General features: G+C 40.2%; 1 protein-coding gene across 9 annotated transcripts in view; it reads left to right on the top strand.

Annotated features, from left to right (window-relative positions):
* The window catches only part of NRG1 (neuregulin 1), a 244,165-nt gene that overhangs the window by 105,244 nt on the left and 119,953 nt on the right, over positions 1 to 18,968 (top strand). For 4 of the 9 annotated variants that reach the window (XM_049866726.1, XM_049866724.1, XM_049866725.1 and 1 more), the window contains exon 1: positions 6,099 to 7,151. The exons of the other annotated variants lie outside the window; for them this stretch is intronic. In XM_049866726.1, coding sequence (XP_049722683.1) covers positions 6,485 to 7,151 — 667 coding nt within the window. In that variant the 5' untranslated portion in view covers positions 6,099 to 6,484. Of the gene's footprint in view, positions 1 to 6,098; positions 7,152 to 18,968 lie in introns of those variants that run through there. 9 annotated transcript variants of the gene reach the window in all.

The following is an 18,968-nucleotide window of genomic DNA, read 5'->3' as shown; positions in this document are numbered from 1 at the left end:
ATGGCACAGTTAAGAAGTGCTGGGTCTCTGTTTGAGAAGCATAGGAAGGGCTCCATGGGAAATCTGAGATGTGACTTGGGAGGAGAGGTGAGTTTTGGGTAGGTGGAAAGAGGCTAATGAATCCATGTTAGTACTTTGTCCTCTCGTGGAAACAGTAAGTTTTTAAAGTTACCCGTAGCCCTTGGGGAAACCCTGGTGGTGTAGTGGTTAAGAGCTACAGCTGCTAACCAAATGGTCAGCAGTTCAAATCCACCAGGCAGTCCTTCGAAACCCTGTGGGGCAGTTCTACCATGTACTGTCCTCTAGCATCACTATGGGTCAGAATGGACTTGACGGCAGTGGGTTTGGTTTTTATGGTTGGTAGGCCTTGGAGCTTTTTTTGTTAAAATTCTGTTTTCATAGTTCATTAGCAAATAAATAATTACAATTTAGACATAGTCATCTCCAAAGATTGTAATCCAAAAATGAAATTACTAATGTCATCATTTAGCATGATACTTTTTAGACATGAAATTTAGGAGCAAAGATAAACTTGTTTAGAGATAACAGTTTCTGGGTGAGCTAGGCAGGAAAAAAAAAGTAAAAGAGAAAATAAGTTAGGTAATATATTCAAAAGCAAAATGGCTTTGACCATCCCTTTTTATCTTCTTGACCTAAGTTACATGTTGTCATTTGGTGCCATTGAGTTGGGTTCAACTTATAGCCACCCTGTGTACAACTGAATGAAGTATTGCTCAATCCTGTGCCATCCTCACAATAGTAGGTATGTTTGAGCCCATTGTAGCATCCACTGTGGTGGCACAGTGGTTAAAGTGCTTGGCTGCTAACTGAAAGGTTGGTGGTTCGAACCCACCAGCTGCTCTGCAGAAGAAAGATGTGGCAGTCTGCTTCCATAATGATTACAGCCTTGGAAATCCTATAGGACAGTTCTGCTCTGTTCTGTAGGGTCACTATGAGTCAGAATTGACTCAGTGGCAGGGTATTTTTGTGCTACATACTTACGACAAAATAAATAAAATTAATTCAGGTTGAGAATTAAATAGCCTAGCTTGAATTGAAGTGGTAGAAGAATTCGAATTTTTTTTTATTTGATGGTGTAACAGGATTTTTTTCTTCATTGAAGCTGGCTCAGAAGGAAGCTGAAATAGTATGAAAGCGGATCAGAAAATACAAGTGTAGGCACTTTGACTTTGTTTTTCCAAATCCCTGTTTCTACTACTGTATCTCCTCTCGACTGGGTTGACTTCCTAATATATACTTTGTTTACTTTCTGTGGTGACTTAATTATGGCTGCAGATTGGTTGCCAGTCTTTCCATCAAGCTTTATTTCCCCTCCCCTTGAATCTGGGCTGGCATTCTGTCTATTTAACCAATAGGATACAATGGAAGTAACCTGTGCCACTTCCAGGCTGTCTTTAAGAGGACTGGCAACTTCTTCCATGTTAGGATGTTTCCTTTCAGAACCCAGCCGTGGTGCTGTGAGAAGCCCAGACCATATGGAGATGCCACATGTTTTGACAGCCCCAGCTAAGCACCCAGCTGAGCTCCTAACTTACACCTGGCATCAACTGCCAGTCATGTTTGTGAGCCATCTTGAATCTTTCAACCTAATTGCACCAGCTGATGGCAACCCCAGCTGACATCAAAGGGAGCAGAAGAACCATCCAGCTGAACCCAGTAAACTTAGTCTAGTGGGAGATAATGGTTGTTTAAAGCTCCCTTGGGGCTGTTTGTTTTACAGCAGTTAGTAACTGAAACACCTTCCCAAGAAAAGTCCTGGAACTGAGACCATGGAAAAGCTCATTGAATTTAATCTATAAATAAGTAAAATTTTAATAGCCTATGCCTAATCTTTATAACGTCTGAAAAATCACTAGGCAGTGCTTTAAAAAGCTCTCATTTGGGGAAGTAGCAACATTTATTTACAAACTACATTAAGGTAATATCTATTTTCATTGCTACTCTTTCTGGCTCATTTATTCTCCCACTGAAGTGTTATGTAATTAATACATAGATAAACTTTTTTGATTAATAAGGAGGAACAATATATTGTCTGTCTAGCAGAAACGGCGTGAACTTTGGAGTTGGACCCTGGCTCCATTCTTGACCTCATCACATAACACAGCTGCATGTTCTGGCCTAAGTTGTCTGAGCCCACATGTATTTATTTTTAAGAATATGTGTACTGCCTAGGATTGTTGAAAATCACTAATACTGTACATAAAGACCCTAGCAGAGTGCCCGGCACAAAGATGGAATTCAGTAAACGCAGCTTTTATTGTTATGGGTGAGGTGGTGATATAGTTTTAAGAACTGTTGTTGTTGAGTCGATTCCAACTCATAGCGACCTTATAAGACAGAGTTGAACTGCCCCATAGGGTTTCCAAGGAGAGCCTAGTGGATTCATACGACCAGCCTTTTGGTTAGCAGCCATAGCTCTTAACCACCACTCCATCAGGGCTTCCAGTTTTACGGAGGGAGTACAATTTTGTGGTTTGTCCTTTTTTTTAAGAGGATGTTGAAATGTGGATGTTTTACGGCTTTAATGGTGTGGTGCTTAAAGTATTCAAAGATACAACCTTTGAATAGTTTTTCCTACAAACATGCATGTTTTCTCCGAAGGCAAAATGTGATCTCTAAGCACAGTCACGTCACCCTTCCTTATCTTCCTTTATTGCTATGAAGGAACTGATGGAGGGATAAAGGCAACTTCCAGCTCTTAGTCCCATGTGTAGACTAATGAGAGATTCCTTTTATTCTTTACCTCTTGTTCTCTTCCCTTCCTCACTCACAATCACCTTCCAGTTTGGGGTGGGACAGCGGGGGGACTTTTTGAATTCATAGGAAGCTGGCTGTCTGCAAACTGATTTTCTTAGAACCAAGGTGCTTCAAGGTTCATGGATTACAAACTGTCTTTGATTTATTTAGTCCAGGGGAAAGAACAGTGTGGTAACTAACAGGATTCTGCCTCTCCTGTTTTTGCTTAGCCTTCAGATAATGCATTGTTTTCCTTTGTAAGTGTTGGAAGTTTTCTATATGATAACTAGAATAAGCCAAAAAACCCAAACTCACTGCCATCAAGTCAGTTCTGACTCCTAGTGATGCTATAGGACAGAGTAGAACTGCCCCATAGGATTTCCAAGGCTATAACTCTTTATAGAAGCAGACTGCCACATATTTCTCCTGTGGAGCAGCTGGTGGGTTCGAACTGCCGGCCTTTTGGTCATCAGCCCAGTGTTTTAACCACTGCGCCACCAGGGTTCCTCGACAACTACCTTGTAATTTCTTTGTTGCATATGTTTGCAGTTGATATTTAAAGTGAAGGCATTAGTTGGCATTGGTGCATGTTAAAGATGGGTTTACTCAACTATGGGTTATTGTTCTTCTAGTGTCTGGCTGACTGGGGTTATCTGAACCTCATATTGGTCTTTGAGATTTAGATGACCTTGACCATGGATGAAATTCCAGTGTACTATACTTGAGTGTAATACTGGCTTGGGGCAGGATTGAGAAGTTAATTTTCATATATTTAAACTGGGTAATGTTTGAAGAAATTATAAATTACCCTCTTTAACATAAAAATTCTATCAGCTCATATTGTTTTTGTATATTTACGTGAATGTAGAAGATCAAGATCTTAATATCTCACACTTGGGAGTATTATAAATGCTTCAATCTAGAGTTTCCATTATAGGATATTTCATGTATATTGCTAGAATCTTTGTAAGAAAGCTCTCACTGCTTTAAAATCATGTAGTTAAAGCAAGAAAGTGGGATAGGAATTATTTTAAAATACCGATTTAAAAAAAAGCAAAACCCGTTGCCATCGAGTTGATTCTGACTCATAGAAACTCTAGAGGACAGAGTAGAACTACCCCATAGGGTTTCCAAGGCTGTAAATCTTTACAGAAACAGATTGGCATATCTTTCTTCTGTGGAATGGCTGGTGGGTTCGAGCTGTTAACCTTTTGATTAGCAGCTGAGCACCTAGCCACTGTGCTTCCAAAAAAATACTTCCAGGGCTCCTTAAATACCAGTTACTGGTATATAAATGTAGGTTGTGTTGAAATGAACTGAAGGATAATTCATTTTGCCCGTAAGCTTGTCATAGTTATGGTTACAAATATGCGAATTAGTTCAGGCTTTGTTGTTTGTTAGCTGTAGTACTATAAACGCATTTTAAAATATCAATACCCTTTGAACATTTATAATTATGGACAAATTTCATTTTGAAAGAATGATAATATTTGGATCTCATACCTATTTAAAAGCTTAAAAACATTTCAACATGGGGCGATTGCGTTATGTAAAATATAATGGGCTTCAGGCAGCTTTTCTCAGGACTTGGGCTCTGGATTTTGCTGTTTCTGGGGACTCATGTGATGGTTATGTAGTATAGATACAGTGATAAGCGTTTTTAAGGCTCCTATTTTTTTTTTTTTATTGACATAGGACAACAAAACGGTTCCTTGGAAACCCTCGGGTGTCCAGTCACAGTGAAGTGCGGATTAAAGGTTCAGAGCGTATGGTGCACATTGACAGTGGTGGGAGGTCCAGGGGAGCCTGTGCTGTCTCTGTGAAAGGCTGTGCGCTTCTTCCAGAATTTTACCTACTGATGTTTTAAAAGGAAAAGCAAAAAAAAAATCAGCCTTGCAACTATCTGTAAGGTGAAGCTCCTGAAACCTAACCCGAAAGTCGCGCTCTTATAGAAAGCTCTTTTTAATACTTGCAGCGCGGTTGTAGCTGAGAGCGTGTGGTATATGTTACAGCGCCCAGGGAATTCAGACCTCCGCAGTGTGGAGTCACAGTGAAAGGCAAATTTGAAAATGAAGTGGTTGCCTTTGCTCCCTTAGTGGCCCTGTCACCTACCAGTTTCTTGTTAGCTTGACATTAGTCTGTGCCTGCTTTTGGGTGGAACAGGGGAAGTAGAAATCTAAAGAGGACCAGAGTGGGGAGATATTAACCTCCCTCCCCCGCCCAGCATACACTCAGCATTTCACACTGAGCGTTACAAAGTCTTACACAATCACCGTACAAATGGATGCTTCAAAATTGTGCGTAACCCCGTCTTCTCTGTAATGGACTAAAGGCAGAGCTGTCCATGGTTAGAAAAGTGTTTTCTAACTTAACTCCTGGTTAAAGATCAGATAATAATAGTCCTTTTGGTGAACAAAACTTATTAGAGGGCTAGGGCAGGAATGCTAGCTCTCAGCAGCAGGCAGGAAGAAATTACTGTTGAAAAGCTTACCTCTCTGGGGAGGAATCAGATATCAGACTTTGCCAAGCCTCAGGTCCAACCCATAAGGTCCCACCTACATCCCCTCCCCATCCCAGCTTTGTTAGATTGCTAGCATCGATCGCTGGCTTTTTCTGACCCAAGAGTGGGTAAAGGAAAGAGAGCCAGCAAGACTGAAAGCAAGCAAGGTGGGGGTGGAAGACTGGGTCCGCTTTTGTAGAGAAAGACAGAGAAAGAGAAGGGGGTGGGGGCCGTGGGGACTAAGCTTAACTGGTGCCTGCCTGCTTCTCTTTGATTTGATGGCCTTTATTCCTCCTAATTGGATAAAATAGGAAGTCACTGGCAGTCCTGGGTTGCTGGGTGTACTGATTTCCCTCAAACCAGCCGCAGCTCTAGAGTGTGGAGAGAGGGTGGGGGCTGGGAGAGGAGGGAGGAGAAAAGAAACAGAGAGAGAGAGAGACAGGGACGTCTTGGGATGAGGAGAGAAGAGAAGGAGCAAGAGACTGTGAAGAAGGGACGAGGCACGGAGAAAGAAAGTGAATAAGCGCTCAAGAAGGACAAAGAGGAGTGGCTGGGGGGGTGGGGGTAGAGGCAGGGCGGGGAAGGGAGTGACCGCCCCTCCTGGCCACACGGGTCCCTTCTGATCCCTCTGTGATGAGACTGTTTGCAGTGATGCTCGGAGGCCAGGCATCTCCTGCTGCTCTGTAATGATTCAGCCTCTTTCAGCCGCTGCTGCCTTCACACAACAGGATGCTGTTGCTACTGTCACTGCTGCCGCTGCTGCCGCCGCCGCTGCTGCCGCCGCCGCCGCCACCGCTGGTCCTGCTTTTGCTTTTACTTCTCCTTCATGACAGTTGTTTTCTTCATCTCAGCAGACAGCAGCTTCAGATGCTTGAGGTGAGAAACCTGCCTTTCAGTTTGGGCTACTGGTTCACTTAATCGAACAACAATCAGCTGGTTTTCTGTGCTGGTCACTAGTCTCTTGACAAGCCGGGATGGTTTGAAGAAGCGTTTAAAAGAACTAGAAAAGTGGCCCAGAAACAGCAGCTAAAGAATCACAATCTACTTTTATTTTGTAGTTGGTAGAAGCTTTTTTTTTTCTTCCTCAACTCCTCTTGCTTTTTGATAATGGCCTTGGACTTGGACTCCTTACCGATTTCCCCTTATAAGATGCTGTCTCATTTGGTTGGGGGGTGCTCTGCCTGGTAATGGACCCTGAGAGAGGCCAGGCCTTCTGGAGGTGAGCCGATGGAGATTTATTCCCCAGACATGTCTGAGGGAGCTGCTGAGAGGTCCTCCAGCCCCTCCACTCAGCTGAGTCCAGACCCATCTCTTGACGGGCTTCCGGCAGCAGAAGACATGCCAGAGACCCAGACTGCAGATGGGAGAACCCCCGGACTCGTGGGCCTGGCAGCTCCCTGCTGTGTGTGCCTGGAAGCGGAGCGTCTGAGAGGTTGCCTCAACTCAGAGAAAATCTGCATTGTCCCCATTCTGGCTTGCCTTGTCAGCCTCTGCCTCTGCATTGCTGGCCTCAAGTGGGTATTTGTGGACAAGATATTTGAGTATGACTCTCCTACTCACCTTGACCCTGGGGGCTTAGGCCAGGACCCTATTATTTCTCTGGATCCAACTGCTGCCTCAGCTGTGTGGGTATCCTCTGAGGCATACACTTCACCTGTCCCTAGGGCTCGATCCGAAACTGAGGTTGAGGTTACAGTACAAGGTACCAGTGCTGTCGTGTCCTCTGAACCTTCAGCTGCACCAACCCCGAAGAATCGTATTTTTACCTTTTCTTTCCTGCCGTCCACTGCACCATCCCTCTCTCCACCTACTCGGAACCCTGAGGTGAGAACACCCAAGTCAGCAGTTCATCCACAAACAACAGAAACTAATCTCCAAACTGCTCCTAAACTTTGTAAGTAGAGAGAGAGAGAGATGAACGGAGGAAGGGGGTGGGATGGAGGTCCCAAACGGTGTTCTCGAGAGCGTGTAGCTCTTTGCCTTTCTTCTTGCATTTTAATTGCATGGTTTTGTTGAAGCGAATCATGTGACTGGCTGCTTGGGGTAGCATTGGAGAGATGAGGAAACGGACGCTCTGAACTCCTGGTAGGAATCACCTCCCTAACAGCTGCTCCCTCTAGCCTGATTGATCAACCTGGGGTGGGGGACGTAAAACTTCAGCACCTGCAAGTCACCCTTAAACTTCAGGTGGGGGACCTAAAACTTCAGCATCTGCAAGTCACCCTTGAACTTCAGTTAAATTCAACTTATTTTTACCACTTTTTAGAATGAGAACATCAGGCAATTCTTAATTGTTCTTTTAAATTTAATTGGCATGTACAGTGAATATTAGTTTGCCCTTTTTTTTTTTTTTCTTATTGTAGACTTTCTGTCACCTTCTCATCCTTCTGTTACCTCCCAGCAGCCAGCCCCAGGCTGCCTGTGATCTTTCTCCATCTCATCTTTGTGTTCCCTAGCTATTCCTCCCTACATTTGTATTTCAGTTGGTTCTTTCTGAATTGCATCAAGTCCTAAAATGTTTATAGCACCCCAGCCTCTCATTAGCTTAAGACTATTGCTGTCATGCCTAGATTGTACTTTTGGCTACAGAGCACTTTATTAGGGGCAGGCTTTTTTGTTGTTGTTGTTCAGAACACAGTACAATTCTACATAAAAGCATTTTCCCAAATTAGTTTTGTCCCCTGTAATCAAATGTTTAAATAGCTTCCTTGGCAGTCATTAAAAAATACAAGGTCCATTGTTTCTTCGACATGTGTCATTTTAGCCCTTCAGGCTGCAGCAGCCTCGTTTAACAGCCTGTGCGTGAAAGAGCCCACGCTCTTAAAACAACACAGAACAGTATACTGCCGTTTGCAGTGAATCACTGCAGTACCTTCAAAATGGAAAGTGATCAAGGATGAAGCCATGACTAGTCAGATTGTTCTAAATATTCATGTGGAAGGGAGAGGTTAGCTCCTTTTTTTTTTTTTTTTTTTAACTTCTGGTTTATTTTTATCTTAGATCATCGGTATTGATGTATTTATCCTTAGCAGGTGAATACTACTTAGTATTCATTGATGGATATTTCCTTAGTAGAAAAGAAAAGTATATAAAATCTCTTAGACTTAAAAGAGAGTTGAGGGTAAGGATTCTGTGGCGAAATACCTCTTATTTTCCTTCCATGTGATAATGAAGACTACCCTTTCCAGGTATTATGTTCAGTATGAAATAGAGCAGAAAAATATAGAAATACAGGAAGACTCAAGTTGTGCTTGTGTTTCAAACACGTCTCACACGCACCAGTTTCAGTGGCAAAGATTTAAAAGACAGAGGGAGAGAAAGACTTGTTTTTCAGGTGTAATTAGGGAAGAAACTCCTTTACGCACGCACAGCTTTGTATTTTTATCAAATCCCAGAAGCGTCATTAAAAGTCTGACAGACATCACTGCATTTAGTGCTTGCCTCTTCCCACCTGGCAGAGTGACGGGGCAATAATACCCAGATGAAATGCCAGGCTATAAAAAGCAAGCACAGATCCTGCAAAGAAAGCAGAATTGACCACGAAGACAAGGTTATTGCTCTGTCTTGATCACTGGAAGCATAAGCCTTTCCCTACATGTGCCTGAATGGGTTTCATTGTCCAGAACAAGAAAGGTAAACCTTTGAAAAACTCTTCAACCAAATTATCCTATAATTTTATAATCTGAGGAAAACATGTTTGCCTGATGTAGGACCAGTTCAAAAAGTATGCTGTGAAGTTTTGAGAAATTATTATTTTTTTTTTTAAGGAAATTCTTCTAAGTGTTCTAATACATTATACATTCCATATAGTTTTTTTTTTCCTTTCTTTTTTCCTTTTTCTAAGCCAGGGCATTGATTTTGTGACATTTGCATTGAGCAGAAAAGATTTACTGCTGCCTAAAAGCTTCACAGTGGCCCATGCTGGCCAAACGCACAGCTGCAGCGTTCTGAAGTGCGCTGGAGATGAGCCTGCAAAAGCAGCCTGAGAAGAAGGAGCGTTCTACTGAAAAGTTAGGGTCAGACAGTTGGTTAACATTTTAAAGCCTGTCCGGTTTTCTGTGAGAGAAACTCTCAATTTTTTAGTCTTATGCCTTAAAAGTCTGAACAGGCCAACAAACAAACCCCCTACTATCATACAAATTCTGAGACTTGTCTTTGGAAAAAGGATCGATTGGTCCAGGAAGCTCTGTTTTCAGAGACTCAGGAAAGTAGTTATTTTGTTTTGGTTGTTGTTGTTTAAAAGGTTGTTACCCTTAAATAAAGGAAGACCAACAACAACAAAAAGCTTGTAATTGGATTGTCATTTTGTAATCGCTTTCACCATGTTCTCTCAGCTGAGAAAGTATTGTTTAGTCACAGAAAGAACTCTGGGGCTTTCCTTCATCATGTACTTTTTGATAGGAACCCAGCTGTCATGGTTTGTATGGAAAAATGACATTATCATATCCGAAATGTGTTCTTCAGTGATCTCACGACTTCTCTTCTTTTTTTTTTTTTTTATCTGTCTCAGCATAGTCAGCATATTATGTACAGAGCTGTAGCCTTCAAGGTCATAGTCTGTTGAGGACTAATTGATTCTTCTTTATCCTGGAGCCTGAGAGAGTGGAAGAGAGACAATCTCAGTAATTGTGTCTGCTGTTATTCTCCCAGCCAATCTCCCTATTAATATTAGGGTTTTATCTTTTAAATGCTGAAACTACTTCTTTCCTCATTGATTCTTTTAAAAGTACAAGTTTTTTTTTGTCTTTTTTTTTCTAACAGGCAAAATGTAATACTTTAAATTGCCCAAAGGTACTGTACCTGTGTCTGTTTTTCTAAAATAAGTGTTTCTTTTCATAAAGTAATATAGTTTTGTCTTTATATTATATTATTATAGGCAGACAGGTCAATCTTAAGATATTTAGTACTAGGCTGGAATAAAAATACATATATATTTTCATTCTGAAGTTTTTCTATGTGTGCTTTAGTGGTTTACCAGACCACAGTCATTACGTTGCCATGATCATAGTTAAGTTTCTATTTTTCGAGTCACACAGTACTTGAACCATTTTTTTTTTTTTTTTTTGCCAATGCTTTTAGATATGTCTTACCCTCTACCTGTATGGAAAGGACTGACTTTTGGAGGATTGAGAATTTAGATTACCATTAAAATAGCTGCATAATTGAACTATAGTCAAGAAGTTGAGGTACCATTTTGAAAACATATATATGTATATATTTCTGGGTGGGAGAGCCTGCTTGACAACAGACTCATGGTTAAAAGAGTATATTGGTATTTTCGTCTTAGGGTTACATTTGCTTTCCTTTGTTTTAAATCTTTTAATTGGGTTGCATGGCAAACCATTGTTACCACAGTGACACTATCAATCGCTACCATTTGCAAAAGCTCAACATGATGAATGTACCAAATGGTTTCTTCCTTTCCATTATAAGTGGCATTCATTTTAATTCCTATGGATCCTTCTTCTAGCTCCTTAAGACTATACATATAGGCATTTACAGTGATTTCAAATCATTTCTCACCACTTTAGCTCTACTTGTATAAATCCTAAGACATTAAAAACTGGAAGAGTCTCATAATTTTACTGATGAGGAAACTGGGATCCTGAAAGATCAAGTGAAACGCTTAAAGTATTGGAAAACAGGTTAGTGTCTCCTAGACACATAGACACACACTCTCACCCACACATATACACACATTCTTTTATCACATTATCCCTATTCTAGAGAGTGAGAGCTTGAGCCTAACTCTGGTAGTTTAAGTGACATCTGTTTGACCATTCAGGAGGTACTTCAAATGGGACCTCTGGTCAAGCATGCATAGTTCGTACCACTAAAATTAAATTTTCTTCTCTCTCTCCTGTTTTACTTTTATTGAATTTTGAGTAGTGGTGGTCTTTTCCCTTTTTATTTGATCATCCATACAGTGTTCAGCTTGCTTTTGGAAACAGCTTGGTTTTTCTGGGGTGAGTTCTTCCCTACTGTTATGGCAAATGGCTCGGTGGCGGTGCTATATTCCGCACGTCCTACTCTGGTGCTTTCTCCTATTCTTTGTGATACCCAGATTAGTCTTCTGCCTCCCTCTCCCCTTTCACCTTCCCAATTATATCTCGAATCTTTCTTGTTTTTCTAATTATGCCATTTTGGCTTTATATGTTAGTATTTCCTTCCATTTGAAGATATCAGAGAACACTGTCTTATCTTTCACATACAGCTTTATTTTAATGTGGCATAGCATTTACACATATTGCAAACACACATACAACATGCCAGTTTCTTATTCCCATTGCTGTTGAGTCGGTTCCAACTCATAGTGACCCTATAGGTCAGAGTAGAACTGCCCCATAGAGTTTCCAAGGAGCGCCTGATAGATTCGAACTGCTGACCGTTTAGTTAGCAGCTATAGCACTTAACCACTATACCACGAGGGTTTCCAGTTTCTTATTAGCACATTTAATTTAAACTTTCATCCCTCTTTTCCTTAGTGTGCTTCATGTCAGTGTCTCTGCTGACTCTTTTACCTGCCAGTGTTTCTGCATTCCCAGAAATTCATTATGTGTTAAACCATACATCTTTGTTCTTCCTCCTTCGCTTTTTCGTTTAATAATCCATTATATTATCTTTTTAAAGCATGAAGGAAGAGGTATTTTTTGGATTGACCAATCAGAACAGACATAAACAAGTTCTGATGTGTCCAAAGTTAAGCTACAAGTCTCTGAAAACCAGGAATGTAACTCTTGTCCACTGAGCCTGTTGAACTTTCTATCAAGCCAAAAACTGTATCATGTCTATGTTTATGCTCATGTTTCCATTTTGATAATTTTGCTATACGTTGTTGTTTCATTTTTCTTCTACTGTATTTCCTCTTCATCCATCTATCATTTATTCAACAGCTATATATTAAGCACCTACTATGTGCCGGAAAGGAGCCCTGGTGATGCAGTGATTAAGTGCTTGGCTGCTAACTGAAAGGTTGGCAGCTGGAACCCACCAACTGCTCCTTGAGAGAAAGATGTGGCAGTCTGCTTCTGTAGAGATTACAGCCTTGGAAGCCCTATGGGGCAGTTCTACCCTTCCCTGTAGGATCACTATGAGTTGGAATCGACTTGCCGGCAACGGGTTTGGTTTTTTGGAGTCTATGAGTTGGAATCAACTCGACAGCACTGGGTTTGGTTTCTTTTTTGGTTTTATGTACAAGGAACTGTTCTAGACTGAGGATGGTGGCAATGGATAGCAGTAAAATCCTTGCCCTCAGGGAGCTTATGTTCTAATGGATTTTACAGATCTAGTTTGCAAAGTTCAATTTGAGGTATTTCTTTACTTTCCTATACATTTGCCCTCAGAATTCAGCTTTCTTCCCTTTTCCCTCCTTTTATTCACATTTTGACTGCTCCTCTTGTTCCTCTCTTAACGTGATCAGGCTGCTGAATACTGAACACTTGCCCAGCAATGTCACTTTTTCTTCAAGTGACACTAGTTTCACCTTTGCTACCAACATACCAACAAGCAGGATAGTTTTGGGTGATTCATATTTGGCCCATATGGCACTATTAAAGCAAACCATTGGGAAAGTAATATTTCTGGTCCTTTTGGAGCACTCTGTTAAGATGGAAAATGCATACACAATTCTTCTAGCATATAAATAATACAAGATTATTTTTCAGTTTTTAGGAAATTGGTAGCTATGAACATTTTTTTTAAATCACATTTTCTATTTGTTGTTTGGTTTGCAGAACATCGGGTATTAAGATATTCCCAAGGATTTTTAGTTTTGCTGTCCAGAGGGAGCCTAGAATCTACCATTAAATTATTTAGTCTCAAACCAAATAAGACTTGAGTTCATATACCGTTCCCATGAAGAGCCATTGACTAGAAGTGAATAAGTTAATCCCGACCATCTCAGACCTTGTTGGAATCTTCCTGCAGTGAATTCGGTCTACTGTTGTGTGTATCTGTGCATCTGTGTGCATGTAAGCATTCAAAAGTTATTTCTGGACAACGTAATTGATGTCCTGTCATCATAAAACTCCTTACATTGAATGTTCTCAGAGGCTATCCGAGTCACTTCCCAAGTGAGGAAATGAGGGTCCGCAAAAGTGAAGTGACCTGCCCAAGTCACAACAGCTAGTTAGCGGCAGTGCGGACACTAGAACTGAATTGATCCTTCCCTTCACGGCACCTGCATTTCTTCAGACTGTTTATATCACATATGTTCAAATAGTGCATAGCATCGTAATGTGAACAATTTTGAATTTTGTGTTAATTTTTTAAAATCCTAGTTAGTAATACTTTTATCACTCCATAACAGATGTCTTCTTTAGAGAAGAGAATGTTACCTTTATGATTTTGATCATATGGACACCCCATGGAGACCGCATGTTTTATCTCTTATCACATAGTATGCATAGGAGAATATTTTAACAATCAGAGTTATCCCAACTGAAATGTGGTACTTCTTTGGAAAGAAGCTAATTCCTTATTACTGGAAGTTTTCAAGCAGTGGCCCTGTTGAGAGAGATGCATGTTGTAAGCAGATTATTAAATATATTTACCTCTGAGGTGCCTTACAGCTCTTATTCTCTCAGTCTCTTGTCTTAGGGTACTAACTTTCCAGTTGGACAGACTTGAATTAATCTTCATTGCCTCACTTCATGGCCCTGAGCAAGTTAGATGGTCCCTCTGAATCTGCCTCCTCATTTTTACATGAAAATAGTGGCACCCATCTCTCAGGGCTGTTGGGAGATACTGGAAACCACCAAGTCCCAGGCCTGAAAACATAATAGACATGAAACCAGCATCAATTTTTTTCCTTATTCTACCACCCTCCCTCACTCTGTTCTTTTTCTCCTTTGAACGCAACAGAGTAGTTTTGGAAAAAAAGATTGCAGAGTAAGTTTGGGAGTTTGGGGAAGCTTAGGAAAAACTTAGAAGGTACGAGTTGAAGAAGCATCACTGTAGAGTGAAAATAGTATGGAACTTGAGAGAAAATTTTAGCTCTACCGCTGAACAAGCTATGTGATCTGGAGCAAATCAATTCACCACTAGAAATTTAGTTTTCAAGTCCAAACAGATGCGGATGTTAATAACTAAAAACGTCACGGGATTGTGATGCAAACTAATTAAGTTTCTCTATGTGAAAAAATACCTGATATCAGAATACAGCATAAGCAGTATTACCAAAAAAAAAAAAAAAAAACACCAAACCCGCTGCCAACGAGTCAATTCCGACTCACAGCAACCCTATAGGACAGAGTAGTACTGCCCCATAAATTTTCCAAGGAGCGCCTGGCAGATTTGAACTGCTGACCTCTTGGTTAGCAGCCGTAGCACTTAACCACTACACCACCAGGGTTTCCATAAGCAGTATTAGCTTCCACCTTTTCTCTGTCCAGTAGGGTTTATATATACAAAAAAACCCATTTCCGTCGAGTCAATTACGACTCATAGTGACCCTATGTATACATGTCCTCACAAATGTTGACGCTTCCTGGGAATATATTGTAGAGGTTCTTTAAAAGGAATTAATTAATTATATCTTAGAATGATATAGAACTTTATAATTTCTTGAGCCCTAAACCCAGAAACCCATTGCCATCAAGTTGGTCCCAACTCGTAGTGACCTACAGGACAGAGTGGAACTGCCCCATGGGGTTTCTAGGGAGTGGCTGGTGGATTTGAACTGCCAGCCTTTTGGTTAGCAGCCAAGCTGTTTAACCACTGTGCCGCCACAGTGCTCTAAAAAGAGTGATTTCCCCCCATGAAAATTGCCTAGAGTACAAAAGCTGTGTCTCTTAGGGTAATGCTCAGAAATCATGGTGTGAGGGTCTTTGTTATAGCGAGAATGATGAGGAGTTACTTGTAAGAGAGGAAAAGAAAGAGTGGTGAATAAATTTGTGTTTGTCAAGGAAGACCCTTTTATGGGAATATTGGGGTAATAATGAGGAATCCATGCAGCTGAAATGCAGTGCCAGGGAAGAGCTTGGCTGGAAAGAGCTTGAATCCTTGATCTGAATAAAGATGATGTTTACCTAATTCTTTCCATTGTTCCAAATGGGAATTCTCAGATCCCGAAAGACAGAACTTAAGGTCTGTGAGCTGTATTCAGCATTTCACAAAACCCATGGAAATAACAAATTTCAGATCAACGGCACACAACAACAGCAAATCTACATGAGCCAAATAAAATCTACTTTTTTTAGTTTCATTGGAAACATTATATATATATATATATACATATAAATGTATGTAAAATATTCCATATACATATCACAAATAAAAAGGGAGATGATTTATAGGTACTTAGTAGGTAAAACGGAATAGATAAAATTATTTAAAATGTGACACAAAAAATTGTTTATGAATAGATTTGGCCAGGGGCGTGGGGCAGATAAAGCAAAACTCTAGCTCTGTACTTAATTACTCCAAACCTAAAAAAAAACCAAACCTGTTGCTGTGAAGTTGATTCCAACTCACAGTGATCCTATAGGACAGAATAGAACTGCCCCACGGAGTTTCCAAGGAGTGCCTGGTAGATTTGAACTGTCAACCTTTTGGTTAGCAGCCGTAGCCCTTAACCACTTACACCCGCAGGGTTTCCAGAAGTATGTAAAAAGTGAAAGAGGAAAAAAAAAAATGTTGTAGAAGTAGAGAATAATTGTATCCTAAGTACACATTGGAGATTCTACTGCAGGGAATTTAAAATGAAATCTTATTACCTGGATTATTTTTCACAATCCTACAAAAAGGAAAAAATAAAATTAAAAAGTGCTGTTCTAGATATGTGCATTTCAAGGGCTTTAGCATTTTTGTTGTGTGCCTAGTGATTTTTGGTACAAAGAGATGCAATTTTTAAGAGCTTGTCATTTACAAAAATATAGTTTTCAGCATAATAAATGTGTAATTGCACTTTACTGTGGAAGCAGAAATATGTGAAAACTTTTATGCTTTGTTCATCTTGATTCTTATTAATTCAAGTAAAATAGATTTACTGCAGAAATGGAACTCTGAGTCAATATTGGAGCAATGAGGCAGCCACTTGTAAAGGACAAATATTTGATAACAATCTCGGGCAGATTTTATCCAGGTATAAGTTTTTATGACTGTGCAGTAGAAATGAGCTGATAGACCCAGTAAAATTTGATGAACTGTAATGAAAAGCCTCCTAAGGTAACTTATTTTTCCATTTTCATCAAGAACATGGGGTGACTAGAGAAGGCTTGATTTACTGTAATTTTCAGTGATGTGTACTTGTGTGTTGGAGATGCCTGTCTTGAGGCGGTATTCTGCAGCCCACGTGGAAATTTTATGAACTCTATCTTAAGAGAAAGACAGGCTAGAATTTAAATGTATGTAATTCTCTAATTAAAAAAAAAAAGTCTCCTTCATAACTCATTTTATTTCAAATGCTAAATTTAAAATTAAACCAAATATGTGTACATGCATATTTACTCAGAAGGAAGATGCGCAGAGCAGCACTGAAAACAATGTTAGTTTCTAGAAAGAAAACTATTACTAGGCAAATAAATGGCACCAGATCTCTCAGGTCTCTCTTACCTTAACTGTGTTTCCTGTGTTGGTATATGATGCTGATGTAATTTTATTTCTCCAGCTTTCCTGTCTTCTCCCTTCCTTTCTTTGTTTCTTAATTGCTATCCTCACAGTTACTTTTCTCAATCTCCTGCTATTGCATACTCCATCATGACTTCTTCTCCAGCTATTTCACCGCATGTTCCTCTTCATTTCTCCCACATACGGTTTGACACATCATCTCTGAAACCAGTGTTGTTGAGCATCAGAGGTTAAGGAGCCCATGGCCCAGACCTGTGGTTTCTCACTAGATGGGTTGGGGGAGGGTGGGAATAAGACTTGAACCGCAGACTTGAACACCATGAGCCTGATGACTTTCAGTGTTGCCCCTTCCTTTGCTAAGTAACAGGAAATACTTGTTTTATGAAATACGTTGGTGTCACAGCAATAAAAGCTCCATAAATAAATGGAACAATCTAAAAGGCAGTGGAATTGAACTCTTGTTAGCATTTGTTTGTAATCCCTTGGTAGAGCTTCCTGGGTCATAATTGCTTGCTCTTCTGGGAGCAAAAGGAATCAGTAACCATTGATTTTTACCTGATGCTAAGTATTGCCCACAGAGCGAATCTTAAGAATGATTTGTGGTCGAGTTCAGTGTTACAGCTCTGATCTTGCCTCGCTGTAATCCTTAAAGAGAGCTGGATTTTACAGTTTTCCTCAACCGACAACCCTTATGATTATATTCTTCAAAGCAAAGGGAAGGAACATTGCCATGTAGCCTGTGAGGGCTTTGGTTTATATAGAAACTAAAACACTATATAAAATAATTACTTTGGTATTTTTATTTTTCCACTTCAGCGCCAATAGGGAGACATCTAAATCACTGAGGATTTGTCACCTTGAAACTTCATTTTTTTCAGTTTTGGATTGAAATATTTTTATAATCTATGATATGTATCACTGCCATCATTTTATATGGGATTTATTGAATACCGGATCTTCATAATGTTGATTAATGGGATGCTTCTAGAACATAGTAGGTTATGTCACAGGTCTGTTGAGTATCATGATCTTATTAGGACAGACTGAGTTACATTAGATATTCTTGCCCTTGTACTAAATATTTTGAATGTGTGTTGAGTTATTGCATAATCACAATCAGAATTTCAGAGCTTTTTTTTTTTTTTTTAAGGCATTGCAGAGGTATTTTAAGCCAAATCTTTTACACAGAAAAACAAGCTCAAAAATGTTAAACTTCTTGCCAGGTATCATATAGAACCAGAAAATGCTCATGATATTTTCATGCATGCTGTGCTTTTTTTGGCTTACGGCATCGTTCTACAATCAGTGTAGATTAATGAGGAGTCCCTGGGTAGTACAAGTGGTTAAGCACTCAGCTATTAACCGGAAGGCTGGAAGTTCACATTCACTCAGAAATGCCTCAGAAGAAAGGCCTGGTGATCTGCTTTTAAAAGATCACAGCCTTAAAAAATCTATGGAGTGCAGTTCTACCCTGAAACACATGGGGTCTCCATGAGTCAGGATTGACTGGGCAGCAACTGATTTGGTTTATATATTAGTGAAATAATTTTGGAGAAGGGGGATGGTGGAAACAGGAGGACCACTGAGGAGGCTATTACAATGACCTCAGCATGGTTGCTTGTACTATGGTGGTAGGAGTGAGGTTTAAAGAGATGATTGGATTCTGAATATATTTCGAAGACAGAATTGGAATGATTTTATGATGGATTGGATAAGGGATGTGAGAGAGAGGCGTCAAGAGTGATTTCAGGCAAAGCAGATGAAAGGATGAGGTTATCAGCTGAGATGGTGAAGTCTGGTGGGGGAAGATCTGAAGGTCATTTTGCTCAGTCTCCTGTTTCATAGATGGAAATAAGTCAGCTTCTTAATCGAATAAGAACTGTAGACATTATCTCCTTATGAAAATAAGGCGTGCCTGAGAGCTTCCTGTCAAATCAACACGTGCCCCAGAGGTCTTTATAATGCAAAGGGATATTTACAGTGCAATCAGGAGCATCTACTTAGAATTTGCTGTAACACTGCCTAGAACCCGCTACACGTGGTGGAATTAAGTTCCGGGGGATGTTGAATAGGTTTCCAACAAACCAGTATATATTTCCTCCTTTTGTGGTTCCTTTTAATACACCTAGTTGTTTCACGTTCA

This window comes from Elephas maximus, chromosome 22 (genome assembly GCF_024166365.1).
Source record: "Elephas maximus indicus isolate mEleMax1 chromosome 22, mEleMax1 primary haplotype, whole genome shotgun sequence".
Taxonomy (NCBI): domain Eukaryota; kingdom Metazoa; phylum Chordata; class Mammalia; order Proboscidea; family Elephantidae; genus Elephas; species Elephas maximus.
This window is presented reverse-complemented; position numbering and strand designations above follow the sequence as displayed.